The sequence below is a fragment of the Lepeophtheirus salmonis genome, chromosome 8, assembly GCF_016086655.4.
Source record: "Lepeophtheirus salmonis chromosome 8, UVic_Lsal_1.4, whole genome shotgun sequence".
In the NCBI taxonomy this organism is placed as follows: Eukaryota; Metazoa; Arthropoda; class Copepoda; order Siphonostomatoida; family Caligidae; genus Lepeophtheirus; species Lepeophtheirus salmonis.
Window position 1 is genome coordinate 31593694 of NC_052138.2, and position 20340 is coordinate 31614033.

Here is a 20340-nt window from a genome sequence, read left to right on the forward strand (position 1 = left end):
ACTCTACCACGTGCCAATTCTAGTTTACTCTGTTTCTCCTAGGTAGAAATGTTGCTAGATACAATAAAGTTAACAATCTCAACAATTGTCCTTTCCAAAATAAAGAAGTTCTTGTAATTTGAAAAGGATTTTTGTTTTGAAGGAGAAAAAATATAATGAAAAATAAAATTTGTCAACACGATAAAAAAGTGTGTGCTTCCAAAATTAAATATTGCTTGGCATTATCATTTCCTAGAAACATTTTAAATCACACAACCTCTTCCTCTTCAGTCAATGGTTGTAGATTGGTCCTTTCCAAAATTAATCACGTCCAAAACTTTAAATTTACATCTCCATTATTGTTGATGTAGTCCTTAGAAAGTAGCTAAAATGCAATAAATCCAAAATTAAAAGCATCACTGAAACCTTAAATGTTCCACTAAATACATAATGACTCAGGCTGAATAACCCCAATTTAGTCAATACATTTGCTTTAATAGATAATAGACTTTTACTTTACTTATTTGAGGTCAAAAGTGAACGTCTTATAATTAATTAGTCTATGAAATATTCTATTGAAGAATTACACATTCAAAAAATACTTTCCTGAGGGGTCAAATGTGTTGAACATAATAGCCCATTAAATACGTGGGGTTAGAAAATATAAAATATATTTTTCAGAGTCATGTTCTAAGATGTATTTTAATGTCTTCAATGATTTTTTTACTCCTCCCATTATTGAAAAAATAAAGGAAAAAATAAAATAAAAAATATGACGAAGCACGTGTTTCAAAATTTCTTGGTAGATTACTTGAGATTCTTGTTAAAATTCCTTAAAGTAATTTATAATGATTTTTAAAAAATAATCATGCTTCACATAGCGACCATACTATGAAATCCGAAAAAAAGTATCCTTAGAGATTAATAAAGGTACTATGCAACTTTTAATGAAAAAATGAAATAAAACGCTTAATATCAATATAATGAGAGATTCTTTATAAGTAATGCTTTGCCTTCAAAGTGAATGGGCAATCAATGAAATTTTTTTAAAGAGTTTTTTTTTCTTTTTTTTTTTGGCCGATTTATGATCACTCTGAATTCTCTCAAAAAGTGGGGTGGCTATAGTCTTTCCCTTATTGTGCAACCCCTGTTACAAAAGCAACCTAGAATTATTTATTTCAAGATTGAGTCATGATTGAATTTGTATTCTTAGACGAATTATCGTTAATTTCTACAAACAAATTATACTTATTAATCTTTTGGTGTTGCTTCAAATAGTGGATGAGCAAACTAAAAATATATTATTTTCAAGTTGGTGTGAAGATATGTTTCTTGTTGTTTAAACTAGTTGTTTAAAAAGAAAAGGTATATACTGAGAAAAAATTGTAGTCGTATCAGTCCAGTTCTAATATAATTTGTCAGTCTTAGGAAAGGTCCTTATCAATCTCTTATGGAAATTACAAAAGTTTAAATTACGTAGTTGCTGAAGTTTTATCATAATTCATAATCTGTTTCAAAGAGACAAGATACCTAAAGTTAAACGTAAGAGGTGTGTGACTAGAACGTATTATTATACGTTCTAGCTATTGTTCCTTGTTTTTTTAGTTCTTATATACGTCAATCCCAGCTAGGAGTGAAGAAAATAAAAAGATAAACCGATCCAACGCTAAGGAGTCGTAATATTTTCCACAAGATGGCGCCACTATTTGTCGCTTTGTTTACAAACTAATATAAGTAAACAATGATCCTGCACTATTGCACTTAATCTAGCAAAATTCTCTACCACAATGACAGAATTAAAAATTGGTATATTTTATTTAAAAGACCACTTCAAGGTTAATTTGGTTTTATAAATAGTATGAAGATTTTATATTATAGTTAAACTCTTTGGTTATCTTAGCTTATGTGTGAAATGTGAATGCAGAACCCATATAATTAATCGAAATATCGATTTTATTGTTTTTTATGCAAGCTCTCCACATTCCTAATACATCATGTGTATTCATTTTTAGAAGATGGATTTTAAAATCAATCACCGCTCCCCCTACCTCCATGGATATTCGACTCAGAAATTTTGATATTTAAATTCTTTGGTCATTCAGGATATATTTTTTCTTAAGAAAATATTATTCAGAAAAAATATTTTGAACCTTTTTTTAAAGCTTCCCATTTCAGTCATTTTATCGTTCCCAACTTTTTACCATCCACTGATCTTAACTATTTTTTTAGCTAGGAGCATTTATAGCCAGGATTGAACAATATAAAAACGATGAAAATAATGAAGTATAGTTAGAACAAATAATACTTGAGTATCATATCATACACTTAAAATTTATGGTATCTTAGCTTGTCTCTTTGAAAGAAGTTATGCTGAATAGCTGAAAGGGCTACATAATTTCAGCTGTTGCAGTTATTCTAAAAGAAGGATAAGAACCTGTCCTAGGACTGAAGTCTTTTTAGATTGATCCAGCAACATACCTTGTTTTATTGGGACACCATTTTGTATTTTCAAAATCTAATTGCTGTATTTTTCATAAATTTGGTTATATTTTAAGTAGAATGTGATGCTTTAATGCTGATTTTTTTTAGAAAATACATACATCAGAGAATTAAGTGGCACCAGAACTATTGGTTGCATTGCTCCCGTTCCTGCCACTTTTGCTGAATTTTTATCGGTATCCTAATAAAAATATTGTGTTTTTCTAAAAGAAATTAAAATGTCCCTATCGTATGATTTTTTTTTTACAAAATTGTTATTGTTTTTAATAATAGCTTCTTCTTCTTTTTTATTATTCACCAAAATATATACCAAATATACATAAAATCATGAAATAAAAATAAAATTAAGAGGGCACGGAAAAAAAATATCATAAATAAACATTCTATTCCCAATATCCCCCCAAAAAAAAACCTACATGCCCCTGATGACGTCACTATTATATAGTTTGCCCCCGCCCCTTAAAAATGTCTTCCGGAACTGATGTCAGAGATCCAACTACTCTACAGAGGGGAACTACTTGATTGAAATGATCTATTGTCTCCACATTGATAGTGAAGTTCCTCACAAAGATACTCACTCAATTCTGACTGGTTATGAATACAGAGGATCCTATTATAATTCAGCATTAATCTATTAGAACGGGAAACTAATAAAATGTATGAGGCTTAAATACTCAAAGTTTTCTCTTTCTTAGAGAACTGCTAATCGATATTAATATTAATAGCAAGTATGTATCTATGTAGAAAGTAAGTCATATCTGAGTGTTGATAAAATTGCTCTATGAAATAAGAATACAATCGAACGTGCATGTCATATTTTTACAAAAAAAAGAGTATTTGTATAGAATTGTATAAAAATGGTATGTAAAATTAAAATGAAATCTCGCGAGCACTTAAGTCAACTCACATTAAAAAAGAAAAGGAAGTACTTTATAAAAATAAATAGAATGAATGTGTCTTTAGATGAGGTTTAGTAACAAGCTTAAGTACTCCTTGGCATATGAAATCATATTAATTAATTTTTTTCTTTCAAGCCGTTAATATTATTATGAGGAGAGAACATCTAAGTATTGAGTAACTACGCGTGAGTGCCATAATAAAAATGGAGAGTAACACTGATGGTTTGCTGGGAAGTTATCATTTATTTAATTAAATGAAAGTATGTCTGTTCTTTGACGCTTAAAAACTCTGGCAATACCCATTACTACCCAGGGGCGTCTCCAGAGGAGGGAGCTTTGGGGAGCTCCTCCCCAAATCATGGAATTTTTGTATTGAGCAAAGAAAAATATCGCGTTGTAACAAAAAAGTAATGGGAAAATAGGGGAAAACCCATTACTAAAGAATTTTCGAAAAAAAGTTCATTTGATCAAATTCTGTCGCGGGAAAAAATTTTAACCTTAATTTAAAAAAAAAAAAAACTAAGCCCCCTCCTCAAATATATATATATGTACTTATCGCAGTTTTTGGGAACAAGAAAAATCCGCCTTGTATGGAACTTTTTTAGTTCTAAAATCCGAAAAATGGGAGAAATTATTTTTCAATGTCCTCTTTTTACTATTTTTCCTTTCTTTTTATTAGTATACTTAGGACAATAAAAACATTTTATTTATCATAAATTGCTGATAATAATGTATGCCGAACAAGATAAATGTAAAATTAGATCTTTTTCTGGTATTTATTTGATTTTTAATACGGTCATTTCAATACTGTAAAATTTAAATAATCGGAACTAAACCAATATTTATTCAGCAACCTTTTTAGTTGAAAGTTTGTATGAGTGCCTAAGAAAAGGATGCATGCCGTCTAAAGAGAAAAATGCAAACTAATAACGTAAAATCTTAAGCTTATATAAATAAATAAAGTAAAACTAAATCTAATACTTAATTATTTACAAAATTATAAATATTCGTAGAAAATAGTATACAACAAATCAACAAAGGATTTACAAATTAAGGAATAATTTGCCTCATTTTTAACCTTTTGCTCGCATTACTTGCCACTAAGACATTTGAGGCACCTTCAAATTATACATTTTTATCTCTTCCACCCATTATATATATTAATGTGAAAGTTTTCAAAAATATCTCGGAAGGAATAAAGGAAATCCATGGTCTCTTTATATTTTGACATTAAACGCATACTGAGAGCAACAGAGCGTCTGTATACAGAGATATCCTGTGTATATATATAATCCAGTGGACGGCCCTACTAACGCTAATCATGAATTACTAGATTAGTAATTCATGCAATAGTTTAAAATAATTGAGAGGCTGACGAGTATTTTGTATAAATATGGGATCCATTTTTTTTTTTTTTTTGTAATTTCTGATTTTAGGCAATATTACTTAATAGTTTTAATTTACAAAAGAAGCACCACCAAAGAACATTAAAAATTTATTTCTTGAAAAGTTATTTTTGAAAAGAAAATGTTGAGGTTTTGTAGACATTAAATAAAAAAATCCGGGGATATAAAATATTGGACTCATGTTGCAATTTTTATGTCATATTTTCACTTGCGTCATAAATTGCATCATAATTGAAGGAGACCCATTTTGGGGAATCATAATTTATATTTTTACTACAAAAAAGTCACATTTCTAACAAACCTGGATAAAACTTCATAAAATTTATGTATAAATTAAAAACTAAAGTGTATCTACGAATAATCTTTAATCCAATCAAACACCACGTAGATATAATAAAAATGATTGTTTATTTCAAGAAATCTATTTTCTGAAAAGAGGTGCACTCTCCATGTATATAGTGTTCCCTGCTTAGAGGCACTGACTAGTGATAACAGTATAATATATCTAGATGTTATCTACAAGATTAATGTATTTCTATTAACCTTTGTTATCTAAAAATGAAAAACAGGTTCAATGGTCAATAGTAGTTAGTTAATTATTCTCAACTATTCTTCATTTAAATAGCTAAAAGACTATTTTTAACAAGAACAAGTTGGTGTTCACATTACTTAGCGGATAAATACATTTTTTAGTTTGTTCAATCTCTATTATGATAAGAATTTTAGAAATGTGATTAAATAAAGCTAATTTTTTAATTTAGGATCTTTTATTACGTCTAATTCGATTTAAGGCACTTACTTTGAAAAGACCAGAGTAGATTAACTTATTATTAAACATAATTTACATACATACTTATTAATTTGATATTTCAAAATATACGTCTTTTGAAACAAAATATAATATAGGTAATAGACAAATAGAATGATGAAATCTAAGGGATCGCAGATTATGTTAATGTAATTTATAGAATATTAATGATTCATATATTCTAAATTTGATAAAAAACAGATAGTAGGATGACTATTCTATATTAATAAGTAAAGGGTAAACATTAAATGCAGGTCAACTTAATAACTAATTAATACTTTCGTATCAAAGTAACATTCAATTAAGGAAAATACAAGATAATGTAAATGCCATATAGCTTTAAATTAAGAAGACTGACTACTTCAACGAAAAAAATAAAATACAATTGAACAAAGACTACTGAAAATAAAACAAAAAAATCATCAAATGATTACGATAAAATCATGTTTTGAAAAAATGAATTATTTTTTCTCTGCTTTCTTGTTATATGCAAGCAATGACTCAGCAATCCCAAAGTAGTAGACCATTTGAGCAATTCCAAACAGAGGGGCAATTACAATCATACGACAAAGAGCCCCCTTGAGAAAAGCTGATGGTCCTTCCTCCCGAAGGATAGTCGTAAAAGCGTGAACAATTCCATTATAATTTGTCTCACTAGACCCCTTGTTGAGTAACTGTAAACGAGTTTTAACAACATCCGCAGGGTTAACAAGTGCGGCAGAAATACTTCCAGCTCCACAACCAGATATAAAGGACCACCAAAATACACTCTCATTTGATCCAGCTCTTTTAGGTCCTAGGGAATTTAGGTTCGCAAAAAGAGGAAAGTAGCAGACTGAAAAACTGACGTCTCTCAACATTGTAGCACTTATTCCCTTATACAAGCCAGATATCCCTTTGGATCGAAGAAGTTCTTTTGTAATACTCAGTGCTGATACTTTCTGAGTATTCCCTGTAGATTGGGCAGCAACACGACCAGCATCTTGAAGTTGAATTTTTAATAGCTCCATTGGAGTTGTGATAATGATTTGACAAAGTCCAGCACTTCCACCAGCAGCCATTTCACGAGTTAGAGGTAGTTTACCATCTTTTGTAGTGAGCTTGTGGCGAAAATAATCATTTGCCGCCAATTTAATTGCCTTTTCGGGTGTTATAAGTAATATATTAACCGCAGACCCACGATACATTCCAAAGAATCCCTCACTTCGATACGTCTTTTTAAAACAATCCATCATAGAAGAATACATTTTTTCACCATTAGGACCTGCTTTTTGATTTTGAAGCCTTGTTTTTACCAAGTCAAGTGGGAACACACAAGTCACTCCAATTATACCGGCAATACCCCCATTGATGACTTTAGGTAATAAAGAAAACTCTTTTTTGACTGTGATACGCTCAACAACATCACTACGAGAAATGGATGTGGACATTTTGGAAGATACAAAATTCGTTTTCGGCTTGATCCTCTAGTTTGAATAAATTGGGAATGAAAAAAGTTAAAACTAGAACGATAAAAAAAGAAGTGATATTTTAAATTATGAAAATACTTTTAATATATTTATGAGAATATGTTTATTTGCTGAATGTATAATATGTAAACTTTTCAAATATCACAGAAAATGCACTATGTTTTGAAGTAATCATCAATTGTCTTCACTTTTTTATTTGAAGAATGATGAATACTTGGTTCAGAAGAAGTAACTCTTTTTTCTTTATTCAATATCTCTGCAATTGCTTTTCTTGAAAGGCAGTCGTCAACATGTGAGCTATCACCATCAGAGGTTGGAAAAAAAGTCTTTAAACATACTGGACAAGTAGGAGAATGCACATTTTTTTGTCTCTTTATAGAGCGATTTAGATGAACTCACGTCTGGACTACTGAGTTTGGGAGAGACGCGATTTAATTCTTCCGACGTATGAAGATATTCCTTGGTTTCTGAAAGGAGACATTCATCCAAGTGTTGATTTATGGACAGACGAGATAAGCTTGTTTCACAATTAGGACATGCTACAAAATCCTCTTCTTTTTGAATGGAAGTACTTAAAAACGGCATCAAAGTTCCCTGAGACTTTTTTTCAAAACCGAATTCAGACATTCTCACACCCATAAGTCTCAATGTTAATGGTTTAGATTCAATATTCTTGAAGAACCATCTGAGACACTGAACAGCTGTATTACTAATAAGATCAAATTCATTAGTATAGCCCTTGATACTATGTGCCTTACTTTTAACGACGAATGTGTCAGTTTTAATTTTTAAAGTAATGCACTTTCCTCTTAAATTAGCATTCAATAATTCCTGAGAAAGCTCATTTGAAAGATCTCTACAAATATTCAAAAGCTCTGACTCATTTGAAGTGTCACGGAAGGTTGTTTCAGTACTCATGGATTTTCTTTCCCTTTCACTAGATAACCTATTAGGTCCCATTCCCAATGCTACGTGGATAAAATTATCAAAACTTAGATCACTGAATAACACTTTCAGCACGTTTAATTTATTAAATAAGTCCGAGCAGGTACTTATTCCGATAGCTTTAAGTAATTGTGAGGTAACATTTCCTATACCCCCAACTTTGCGAACAGGGAGTTTCCCGACAAAGTTCATGATTTCATCTCTATTTGGCTTCAGATAAAATTGACCATTGGGTTTGTTTTGATCTGAGCATACTTTTGCCAAAAGAGCATTAGAGGCTATACCCGCTGAAGCTGTTAATCCAGTAGCATCGTATATTTCTTGGCGTATGGTTTCAGCAACTTTTTCCGGATCTTTGAAACGAAGGAAAATAAGATTCTTAGATTAGATGACCTTTCAATAAACTATTATAAATAATCGAATCAGATACAACTTGCATATAATGGAAATGTTTCTAAAAAATATTGATTTTGAGAAATCAATTTAATTACCTGTCGCATTATTTTTCAAATAATCCGTAATATCTAAATATGCCTCATCAAGAGACATAGGAGAAAAATTCGAATCATATCGAGCAAAAACCGTACGAATTTTCTCCGCTATAGTAGTATACTTCGTGAAATCTGGAGGTATTATTCTTAAATGAGGACAGAGTTTTTTAGCGATGAACCCAGGCATTCCGGCACGAACACCGTATTTTCTTGCAGGATAATTTGATGTGCTGAGCATTCCAGTGGAGCCTACAGCAATAGGTACATCTGGAGGAATAGGAGGAGGTCCTAGCATTTCTACAGCAGCATAATAAGCATCCATATCCACATGGACGATCGTCCTCGAGAGATCACGCTGTTTCTCGAGCTCTAAAATAAGTGTATCTACTGGCTCTGGGGAACTAATATGTGATAAACGTTCCTTCATATCCTTCATTCTATCATCGATACGCTTTTGTTTAATGAGCTGTGACTCGTAGTACTTGGAACCTTAAATTAAACGAATAAATAATAAAATATTTCGAAAAAAAAAAAAAAAAAAAAAAAAAGAGGACAACCAACCTTTAGAGGTTTCTTCAATTATTTTGTTGATTCTTTCTTTATCAAGGCCATCCATTCCAGCTTTTCCATCATTAAGAGCGATAACACTAATTACTTTATCCGTCATGTCTTCGACTATCATAAAACTCCCGTCAGAAATGTGATCAATTTATTTTAATAGTTAAGCAGAAAAATAATAATTCACGCAACCTCAAAAATATTTCTCCCATATGCAACCTGACTCCGGCCATCAAGGTGACTATACATAATAATCACCTTGCCGGCCATGTACCAAAATAATAAGCTGCACATAAAATTTCTCTCTATCCTACAAATACATGACAAAAAATTATAAATAGTTTATTTCCTGGACAAAGAACGATATTGTAGCTTATAAACATGCCCCCTCTTCTAGACTCTGTTTTCTTATATTATTATACATATTCCAATTTAATCTAAACTACTTCTTAGATAAGAAAAACAAGTTCATTGTGAGCAAACAGAAAATGAAATGCATTAGAGCTGGATACTATGCAAAATATAGATTCAAATTATAGACATAGTACAAACAATATAACAGAGACAGATAAAAAATAAACATAATCACAATAAAAAAAGAATGAATCGCATTAAATATTTAAATTTATTCGTCAAAAAACCATTCATCTTCTAAAGGTACTTCAAAATCTGCCTCATTATTAATAAAATCAAAAAGTAAATTGGCGCAGGGACTTCGTACATCAGAGAAATGTGCATATGGATTTGAAGCGAATAATTTAGTACCACAAATGTAGCAGAAATTTGTTGAACACCTAAAAAACATATTACCACCCAATTAAAATATTTCTAAGGGTCGCATCTAAAAAATAAATACTCACTTAGTGCAAAACATTTTGTTACACCCTTCAGACTTTTGGATGGCTGAGAAACAGTTGGGGCAATTCATCGATATGTCTTTAATTAAATCATGACAAAGAATTGCATTTTGAGATTCTAATAAAAACTTTTGACTATATATTTTTTCCATTTTTTTACGCTCTTCATCATCAGCATTATTGTATTTATCCATAAGTTCTCGTTGTTTTGCAAGTGGAACCCTTGGAAGAATAATTTAATTGATTAAAATAAACATAACACAATGACTTACTTGCAAGGATTGAGTCCATGGAAGGTACACAAACAATTGGAACAAAACACAAATCTACAAGAAGGACATTCTCCAGAGTTACTCTTTATATCAATTATGGTAGGAACTCGACAATGACGCATAGGACATCGAATAACATCACTCATGCCTCGTAACGACATTTCAATGAGTCCATTTTCATAGTCAGAGTAGAGTTTCTCAGATACAAGCTCCTTAATCTGGGTAGGAAGTGCTTCAACTGAGCATTCATGTGTAGGACAAACAATTCCGGACTCTGAGCCCTCTTGTATTTTGGTTTCAAAATAGGATCTCATGCAGATTTTACAGTAGACATGATCACAGCCTTGAGATTAAGAAAGGAAATAAAAGTACCTCATCAACATTAAAATATACTCTAAGAATAAAGTACCCTTAAATTGAACACATTCTTTTCCGAACTTATCTTGAAAGCAAATGTTGCAAGTAAACAAAGACTCATGGAAAATCCCTTCCTTCCAGGAAACGTCATAGCTCTCTAGCTCCTGAATGAATTTAAGGGGAGTGTTGAATAAGGAAGAAACACTGAAATAAAGAAGTGTAAATACATTTATATAGATTGAATTAAGAAGAAATCATATTTGAGTTATTTACTCTTTTTCTTCAATTATAATCTCTTTCTCAAAATCTAGAAACTCTAAAACTTCATTTTGAAGGAATGTGATCCAATTGAAAAGTATGACAGATCCTTTATTCTCGTTCCAAAGGCTTTCCAAATGCTCCTCTAGAAGAAGTATCTTGAATAAAAGTCCAATTTGTTATTCTCCTGGTTAATATTGTATTTGTAATAATTACTTGTTTTGAGTTGAGCCATAAACATGAGAGACTAAATTTAGGCATAGACACCGAAGGATAATTGGCTGGAAATTCAAATACAAGTGATATGGGAGGAATGTGATCCAAATCTTTGGAAAGAAGGATTTCCCTTTCATGACTAAACAGTGCAAATGTCAATTATTATTATTCTATAGAAACATCTTAAATAAATGTGGACTTACTTGTCATTTATGCTGCGTTTGGAAACTCCAATTTTGATTGTGGATCCATTTAGTTCGATTGTGTTACTTATTTGACCTTTGGAATGTTTCTCATCAAATTCGAAAAGCTTATTTCCAAATATTTCAGATAGAACCATAACTTCATCCGTTTGCTCGCACAAATCCACTTCCATTTTAGCCTTGAGTAAGTTCTTGCATACACAATGACTTTGATGTAAATATAAAAATATTAACATCAACTAACAAGTTAACATCTTATATTTATGTAAATACTAAATTCAATAGTAAAACTAAAACATAAAACCAAAATGAAGTATTAAGTATAGTTTAGAATTAGTATATGCAAATTCTATTTAATCATTTAGTACTAGTGTGAATGTATTTCATGTCGGATTCATTTATTTATATTGAAATCGTTTGTTTGTTATGATTCAACAGAATATTTTCTATCGCAACCTCTCAAAAAGTGCGTAAGCACATTAGGGTGTCCCAAAAATTAATTTTTTTTTTTTAAATAATCCTGATCCCTATTTTATTTCTTTTTGATAACTGTTACTCAAATATGAAAAAATTAATTATCTACAACAAGGATAACAATTGAGGTTTTAGAAATATTTTAATAATTATCTTATAAAGGATGTTGGAACTAATTATTACTTGTTGCATTTTAATTTGGAATTGTAACTTTTAATGGAAATTTACGTACAAGGGTTTCTCTCCCAAAATCCTTGGATTACTCCGGATTTTTCTAATAGGCGAAATTCTCGAGAAAACCCAAATATAATTGTTTATAATTCATTAAATTATAAGTTGAATTAATATTGAAGAATCACTCGTTATAAATTTTTGAACGATTTACCGGGTCGTGCAAAAGTTTTGAAACAATTTTTAAAACGTAATGAAAATAATAAAACAACAATTTGATTATTTTCCCCTTCTAACCTTTTAATATAAATCTACTTTATAGATACACACTTAAAATTTAAAACAAATTCTTTAGAGCTTTTGATCATGTTGCAAGAACAAAAAAGGCGAAAGATTGCAACCTTGCTTACCGCCGGAATATCCCCAAAACCCGTTATTATGGCCAAATATGGCTCAAAGGCAACTGTTTACCGTGTCTAGGAGTGTTTGGATAAGGGTGAAGATCTTGGAGAAGCTCCCAGGAGTGGTCGGCCAAAAAAATTGACTACCGAAGCTGTAGTCAAAGCATTTAAAGAGCATCCAGATCTCTCCATGACGGAGATGGCCAATGACGTCAATGTTTCAAGGTCCACCGTATCCAGACGCATCAAAGAGTGTGGTGTTTTCCCTCTACGAGCCCAAAAAGTACCCCTTTTGACAGCAGAGATGGTGAAAAAGTAAACATTGAGTTCAGTTTCAGTTATTTTGGTGAACTCTTGGCCTCCCCAATCACCAGAAATGAACTTCTGGATTATAGTATCTATTTCCAAGTAGAATCCTAAGCCTGCAAATTACTACAGCCAAATTTGGAAGCCTTCAAGGACTATGTTAATGAGTAGTGGGCTAATGTCGTAAGTCTACCTCAAAAGTAGCTGCAGCAAATTCCGCCGCTACCTGGAAGCCGCTATTGCTACCTACGATGGTCATATTCAAGATAAATAATCATGAATATCATTATTAACATTTATATTTACAAAATTGTTTTGGATATTAAATGTATTAAAATTATGTATCATTGTTTAATTCCTTCATTTCAGTATTTTTGCACGGTCTGGTATGCTTTGCAAATGATGTAGTCATTAGTACAAAAAATAATTATAAATTATGCTCAACAAAGTACCATGATTAGTCATAATGATAAAATGAAAATTGAGGGCATCACATAATCATTTTTTCTTGTTAAAGATGCAATTTGTGAATTAGTGGAGGTATCGTAGTTTTTATTAGTGGGATTTTGATACCCTCAGCGGGCAAAAAATTATTTATGTAGCCAATTAAATTTGGACAAAAATTGACTATGTGGTCGTTCTTTCACCCCTTGGTTTACCCTTGATACTAGGGTAAAAAATTTATTTTGAGAACAATAAAAAAGTACGAAGAAATGAACGGCTGTATGAACACCAATCAAATATTTTTTCCACTTCATGTGCTCAAAATCAAGATCAAAAATATCTTCTTTTTTTTAAACAAGACTCTAAAATATTAAATCTCTTCTTATCCCTAAGCCAAGTGCCTCCTTTTTTGGAAATCAAAATATGTTCACACTATTTTAACTAAATGCTTAGTTACATCAGTTACTAAAGTTCTGGAACTAGTTACATTAATATATTTCATACAAATATTTAATGTATATGAATAATACTTAATCTTCTTAACAAAATTATATCGTATAGAGTGTTTTTCCGTGATATTGTGGATGTCGGCCATTTTAGGAGCCTAGACAACCATGTTTTATAACAATAAAAACCCTTTTTTCATTCATATTAAGGAAAATAGTGAACAATTGGATGTCAAAATGGGACTAACAAATAAAAGGACCTTACTTTCTATCGAAAAAATATATTTATATTGCCTAATTATATTATGTATTTGGCCCTAGAGTGTACTAAAAATATGTTATTACATCGTTATACAATCTTATTTCCATATAAAAGATACAAATTATCTATTATAATGGAAATAAGATATTTTTCATATATTCGCCTATTTTTATTGTCGCTAATAAATTTAGAAAAATTGAATATACAAATTTAGACATTTCATAGTAATATTCAGTAGAAAATTACTTTAATTTATTCAAATATCAGTGTCTATCATTGGCATCAAGCAGTATTCAAAGTAGGAGAAAGAGGAGGTTTGACAGCAAAGGGTCAAGCAAAATGCATTATTATTATTGTGGTTTTTTTTTTAAAACAACACCCACGACATAGTATTGTATTTCTTGCTCTGGTAACATCTGGATATATAAATTATTCGCTTTTAAAATCACACAACCTCTCTATTTGGAAGTATTTATATTTGGTTTAATAAGTTATGTAAATATATTATTCTTTTATTGTCAATTAGTTATAAATAAATATTATTTTGAATTTAAATTGATTATTCTTCCTAGACGGTGAAATATACTTTCAAATTATGTTGTTCCTAGTTGCCACACTAATAAAGCATAATACATCCGTTGATAGCTATAAAAAAGTTGTTTTTCTCTTCATTTTAAACATAAAGGTTTTGAAACAGAAATTAAATGAGGAAATGGTAAACTTGTCAAGGACGTATCTTAAGAAAAAGTCCTATACCATCTTTAGGATTAAAAATTAAACAAAGGACCTGTAGAATGTCAATGGCTGAGAAGAAGCGCAAACGGCGTAAAAATTAGATTTCAATTGTGTGCCTACAAAAATAAGAGTAGATTGAACAAAAGATGAAGTTCAATTTCTGTACATAACAAAATCAGAGTAAGGTATTTTGCACAACACACAAAATTAGACCACTTACGATTATTGAACGACCGTGGATATTATTCATAAGAATCATGGAATAAAGAAACCTTTTTCAAGAATTTGCGGTACCTCTTGTGTCTTTGGAATGTGAGGCACTCACAAAAAATTAGCTAAAAATACAAGATATTGATGTTCCCTCTGGGGTTTTTTTTTTTAACGGGAAGTTTACTTTTCATCTTATGAGACACGCCCAGCTACACAATGTGCCCGTTCCTTGGCATATAAAAAGGATTTTTTCTAATTCGGAAGAGGACTCTGCGTTGTCAAAATGTAATGGATGGATAAAGGAATTAAAGCTATCTAGTAATTGGATGCCTAGGATAATTTCTTCTACTTCCCGAATAGCTGTTGCAAGAAAATCCACAGCTCAATTTCAAATAGCCATAGGAATTTTGTTTTTCAACACTCCATGTAAAGATTGTGGTAAATTATTAAACACTATTAGATACGCTTTTTCGGAGTGTCTACAATTAATTATTCCAAGATCATTTATTAGTTTAAACCTGAGAGGTCTGGAGGAAAATAACGTTAATATAATTAAGGCGATAAGACATTTTCGGACTTTGCAGAAAGTACTCAAACTTTTTAGAAAGAGCAAAAAAAAAAAAAAAAAAAGTTGTTAGTTTAAAAGCAAATTTGCTCTTAATGTTATACGTTTGTATTTTATTGATTTTCGATGCTAATGTTATTAGATTACATATATATTTATATTAGTAAGCCTTAATCCGTTGATTAAGACATTTTAAGCTATAAGGTTTGATTATATTTTTGTAAATGCATCTTCACCAGAGAAGTTTAGATCATTCTAATTTTTATAAATTATTTGTTGTCTAATTAAATAAAGGTTAAAAAAGTAATGAAATTATAACTCTCTTTTTAATTCAGAAGATAATTCATTATTATTTTGATTTAACAACTATATTTTTATTTAATTAATGATTGATAACTAGTTTTAATTCATTTTAGGTTGTCCTATTATTGGATTTAGTGTAATAATTCAAAGAGACTTGAAATATCAAATATGGAGTACTACAAGATTTTTATCAATGAAATAAGTTATCGGTGGTTACAGAGCGAATAAATACATGTAGCGAAGTTTTAAATTAAGTAGCTTTTTTGAAGACTAAGACGTTACCGAACATGATGCAATTATTAGAAATCTTCAATCAAACCATTTCCGATCCAGCTCAATTAATTTTTTATGACAAAATACCATTTATTTCCGAGCAATACATGATAGGATTTTCAAATAAAAATAACAATTATAGAACTGAACAAGAAATAAGTTTATTTGTTACTTTTTAGGGGAATTACTCTACATCGAGTGATAAATGTAACCATGTTTTAAATATTCATAGCATTCATATCTAAATATAATGTAATACAGTAAGTATTTTCTATAATGGAATCATATTTGCACTCAAGAACTTTCCAGATTAGAGAATTTCAGAGAGTGGGAATTCGAGGTTGCGAAACCAAACATATTTTGGCAAATAAATGTACCGATTTTTTTACATTTTCTTTTATTTAATAAAGAAATACATAAGTGCTTATAAATTATAGATTATATATATATAGGTGCCATAAATTGGCCATGGTAAACTATTAATCATTTTTTAAGTCCAGTAGAAAAATAAGAGCCTATACTTGTTTGCTTAGATTTAAACTTTTGGTTTATAATGAGGGATGCCTGGGTATCATACAGTTTGCTAGCTACCTTGATGAAGTCAGCCCTTTGATCCTCAGGGATATCACATGACTCATTGGCATATAGCAATGTCTTGGATGCCATCTCCATCACTTCCTTACTGGATGGGGAAATTCACTGGCTCCTCTTTAATAAGCTATTCCTCTTCTGATGCTGCGCTTGGACCTTACTCTGTTGCTGCATTAATATCTTCTATTGTATATTGCTTTGTCACCGCCAAGTCTGAATGCACATTTATAAAGTCTTGATATGAAAGGTCCGGGACGACCTGGCGAAGTGGTATCAGCTCACTATCCTTTGCGAAGCATTTAGATATTGTGGCCTCTTCCACCCTCATCCAAGCATTTTCCAGCCATTGGATGACATCAAGAATAGTTATTTTCTTTGTTAGTTCGCTAGCTGTGTTGCAATCATCCATACGCACAAGTATGCTTCTGAGAACACTGCTTGCACATTGGAGAGTGTTATTGGGGAATGAGCTCCACAGTTGTCCATAAATAACATGATATTTCTATTTTGAAGGAGCATTTTGTTGTTCAGAGATTTCAACCAGGGCAGAAATATTTTGGTGGTCATCCATGCTTTTTTGTTGGCTTTATACTTGACCTGCATCTGACTTCTGGAACGTTGTTAGAAACATCTTGAATTTTGACTTTTTCCCATCACTATAGGTCGCAGCTTCTCACCTGACATGAAAGCAGCCAACATAACTGTGATGCGATCTTTGGCCATTATCCCATTCTTTGGACCTACTTTTTTTTTGTGGACATAAGACCAGGCTTGGAAGTGTTTGGAAAAAAGTCCAGTTTCGTCACAATTGAACAGATCTTTAGCTTGATAGCCTTCCAAGAGAACAGGCAGATTTTTTTCAATTCTTCAATAGTATCTGGTTGAACTTCCGCCCCTTCAACACACAAAACAGCACTGCTGAGTTGATTCCTTGAGAGAAATTTCTGCAGCCATCCCTGAGACGCTTCAAAGTGATTCAAACCCATAGACAAAGCGAAAGTAGCTGCCTTTTCCATGATGAGAGGTCCAGTTAGTAGGAATTTTTTTGAACGACAAGCCATAACCCATTCTATTACTCTTTTATTAACGGTAGAGTATTTGAAACGACGATCCACGAGAAGTTTACGCTAACCAGATAGAGTACCAGAAATATAATCACTTAGGATTTTCTCTTTATTTTTCAGCATTTCGTAGTTTTACCGACACCAAGAATCTATTGAATTTTTGTAACATAAGATAGTATAAAATACATTCGTATTCTTTATTAAACTACCTATGTATTGAGTGCTGTACAAACTTTGTGACCCTCTTCATTCATTTTTATGCACTTCAATCGCTGTTCCACCGTCAAAACAATCCTTTTTCGTGTATTCTTTAAGGACATTTCTTGAAAACTTTATGTGTACAATTCATATAAATATGTATGAAACAAAACAACAAGCTCATGGGTTGCTGTATCACGTTATCGGGATTAACTAAACTAGAAACATAAGTATGTCTTGTTTATACATCTCATATGACGGTTTTATACATACATGTGTACTTAAGATTACTCTTCTGGTGAATTTCCGTATATCGAATGGGTTTTTGAACTTATTGTACCTCAAAAGCCTTTCGGATTACGTATAAAGGAATTTCCGTTGTACGGAATTAAAATTGATATAAAAAAGAAGTCAAATAATTTAATGCAAGAGAGTCTCTTCCGGGTAACGGAATTTCCGTTTGAGATAATTCTGTAGTTTGGAATATTTACTGTGCATAAATATCCGGAAGTAAAATTTGAACTTACTACCACAATAAATTATCAGAATCAATTTAAAAAGAAATAAATACCATCCCAGCTTAATTATCTGTGTTGTGTCTTGACGAGGGAGAGACACAATCTTATTTATAAGGTGGAGAGATCCAGGATGACCGAGAGAAATGAGGAGAAGAATTCACGTGGAGGAATAATGTAACACTGTTTATAAGATCATGTGTATTCTAACTATACTCTAATATATTTACAAAAGACGAAACTATTTATAATACGTAAAACACAGTACTTATAATACATAGACGAATATACAAGAAGTTAAGAACAAGAAAGGAAATATTAAATACATAACAATGTGCCGTGTATTCAGTTTAGTATTGGCGATAATAACGATTTGATAGATTAAACTAGGCAAAATATGGACTAATTCATGTTTAACATGTTGAATAATCCACACTTAGGTTCTGTATATATAATATAAGTTTAAAATTATTGAGGTTAAAGCAGATATCGTCGCTAGAAAAATTAGGCCCAGGAAATGATATTAGATACAAACAGGGCCGCAGCTACCTTATACGCGGAGTACGTTGTGCATGAAGTTCCAGCAGGGACACCGAAAACTAAGGTTGCTTAATACAATGGTTTTCATAGTGTTATATTTTATTTTACAATGTTTTTTTTAAAGCTTCTTATGGCTGCTCGCAGCTATTATAATAAAACATAATGACGGCTAAGCTGATCTTCACCAAAATATTCTTCAATCTGGCAGTGTTGCCAACTCATTTTTCGGTTTCTTTTAATTTAACTTTTTTGTACAACTCTGTACAGTAAACAGTATGTAGTTATTTCACAACGTTACCTTACTTACAAAAAAAATGTACTTTATTTTGCTGTAAGCTACCGATCCCCCCTAATCAGTCTTCTGAATGTTGATTGTTTGAATTAGAATCAGCTCTTGTTTAGCAACTGTGAACTGTTCCCATCAATTATTCCATAGTGACAAGATATGAGCCACACAACAGGGGGAGGGGGCATGGCTTTCCCCCTTTTTGAGAATTTACAATTATAGCAGCCAAAAAATGTGACTTGTTTTCATTATACTTTTTGACCACTTCACCTTCAAAAAAACTACATGGAGACTGGAATTATTGGCTAACCATATAACTAGTATTGAAAACATGTTTTAAAAAAAGAAACCAAAAATTAACATGGTAACCCTGAAAATTTGAAAAATGTTTTTGAGGATATCCGATGTGACAAGGTAGTAGGGGGAGAAGGAAATGAACAGTGTAATTTGCTATAATTACTCCGATGTTGATCCCCAATTCTACCCTTAGGCCAACAAAGACTTACAATTATAACTTCGCGACAAATCTACAGGGTTATGGAGCACATGAGCACACACGAATTTTCAATCCGGTTTTGAATATAATTGAATCTATTTAGGTAAGGATATTCACTACTAAGGAATTAAATATTCATGACAATGGCTAAGGGAAAGAAAATTAATTCTGTAGATTACCAATTCCAAAAAAATGGACCACCTAAAAAATTCAAAAGATTTACATAATATACTAGAAACCTGTAAATGAAGGGCCCTTGCGCGCCCGCTACAAATTGGGTAGAAGAACGGAGAGATTACTACAACTCAATTCTTCTACCTGGTGCGCCTGAGTCTTCACTTACAGGTTTTTAATATTATATGGGCTAACTGTTACCGACTGAATAATTTTTTTTTGGAGGAAAGCTTGTGATTTACAATAAAGGTATCAACATGATTTCTAAACAATAGTTTTTAATAACTTATATTTGTCATCATCTTAAATCGACATTGGGGAATTCTTTAAGTTGATGTTGGACGCACACTTACTCTAGTTCAATTGTCTCACATTCTCTACATCTCTCTCTTTTTTTTTTTTTTTTTTTTTTTTTATATTTAATTTGTATGATTTTGTATGTCCCTTGACGACCAATTTAAAAAAATTAACAATTACCATTAATGAAGAAATTATCTTTGAAATGGTGTTAAATTGGAAATTTTGAATCTTGTTTTTTTTTTTAATAAATCATGATTTTTCTTGTATTACTAAAATATAATGGAGCTGGGTTGAGACACTTTTTAACAATGTTCCCTCCTCAAAAATAACACTTGTTTGCGGCCTGCAATGCTTAGGAATCCCCTTGAA

General features: G+C 31.3%; 3 protein-coding genes across 3 annotated transcripts; all 3 read right to left on the reverse strand.

Moving 5' to 3' along the window:
* Positions 1-5531: 5531 nt before the first annotated feature.
* On the reverse strand, positions 5532-7619 carry LOC121122475 (mitochondrial glutamate carrier 1). Its single transcript, XM_040717467.2, has one exon. It carries the CDS (start codon positions 7019-7021, stop codon positions 6053-6055), a length of 969 nt encoding a protein of 322 aa, XP_040573401.1. The 5' UTR covers positions 7022-7619; the 3' UTR covers positions 5532-6052.
* On the reverse strand, positions 7094-9408 carry LOC121122473 (DNA polymerase kappa). Its single transcript, XM_040717465.2, has 3 exons — positions 9058-9408; positions 8497-8985; positions 7094-8358 (listed from the first exon to the last, which is right to left on the reverse strand). Exons 1-3 carry the CDS (start codon positions 9176-9178, stop codon positions 7367-7369), a joined length of 1602 nt encoding a protein of 533 aa, XP_040573399.1. The 5' UTR covers positions 9179-9408; the 3' UTR covers positions 7094-7366.
* A 155-nt stretch (positions 9409-9563) lies between these two features.
* LOC121122474 (E3 ubiquitin-protein ligase RNF14) lies at positions 9564-11655 on the reverse strand. The gene is made up of 7 exons (XM_040717466.2): positions 11218-11655; positions 11015-11153; positions 10814-10956; positions 10593-10744; positions 10184-10526; positions 9915-10133; positions 9564-9848 (listed from the first exon to the last, which is right to left on the reverse strand). Exons 1-7 carry the CDS (start codon positions 11451-11453, stop codon positions 9680-9682), a joined length of 1401 nt encoding a protein of 466 aa, XP_040573400.1. The 5' UTR covers positions 11454-11655; the 3' UTR covers positions 9564-9679.
* Positions 11656-20340: the final 8685 nt, after the last annotated feature.

What these genes read in the sequence shown, in the direction of transcription:
- LOC121122475 (XM_040717467.2), bottom strand. Translation starts at nt 7,021, where the DNA reads ATGTCCACATCCATTTCTCGTAGTGATGTTGTTGAGCGTATCACAGTC.
- LOC121122473 (XM_040717465.2), bottom strand. Translation starts at nt 9,178, where the DNA reads ATGATAGTCGAAGACATGACGGATAAAGTAATTAGTGTTATCGCTCTT. An exon ending in AATTGAAGAAACCTCTAAAG is followed by an intron (nt 8,986 to 9,057) that starts GTTGGTTGTCCT and finishes GTTTAATTTAAG; the next exon opens with GTTCCAAGTACTACGAGTCA. An exon ending in TTTGAAAAATAATGCGACAG is followed by an intron (nt 8,359 to 8,496) that starts GTAATTAAATTG and finishes TTCGTTTCAAAG; the next exon opens with ATCCGGAAAAAGTTGCTGAA.
- LOC121122474 (XM_040717466.2), bottom strand. Translation starts at nt 11,453, where the DNA reads ATGTTAATATTTTTATATTTACATCAAAGTCATTGTGTATGCAAGAAC. An exon ending in TATGGCTCAACTCAAAACAA is followed by an intron (nt 10,957 to 11,014) that starts GTAATTATTACA and finishes CTTTTATTCAAG; the next exon opens with ATACTTCTTCTAGAGGAGCA. An exon ending in AGAATGTGTTCAATTTAAGG is followed by an intron (nt 10,527 to 10,592) that starts GTACTTTATTCT and finishes CTTAATCTCAAG; the next exon opens with GCTGTGATCATGTCTACTGT.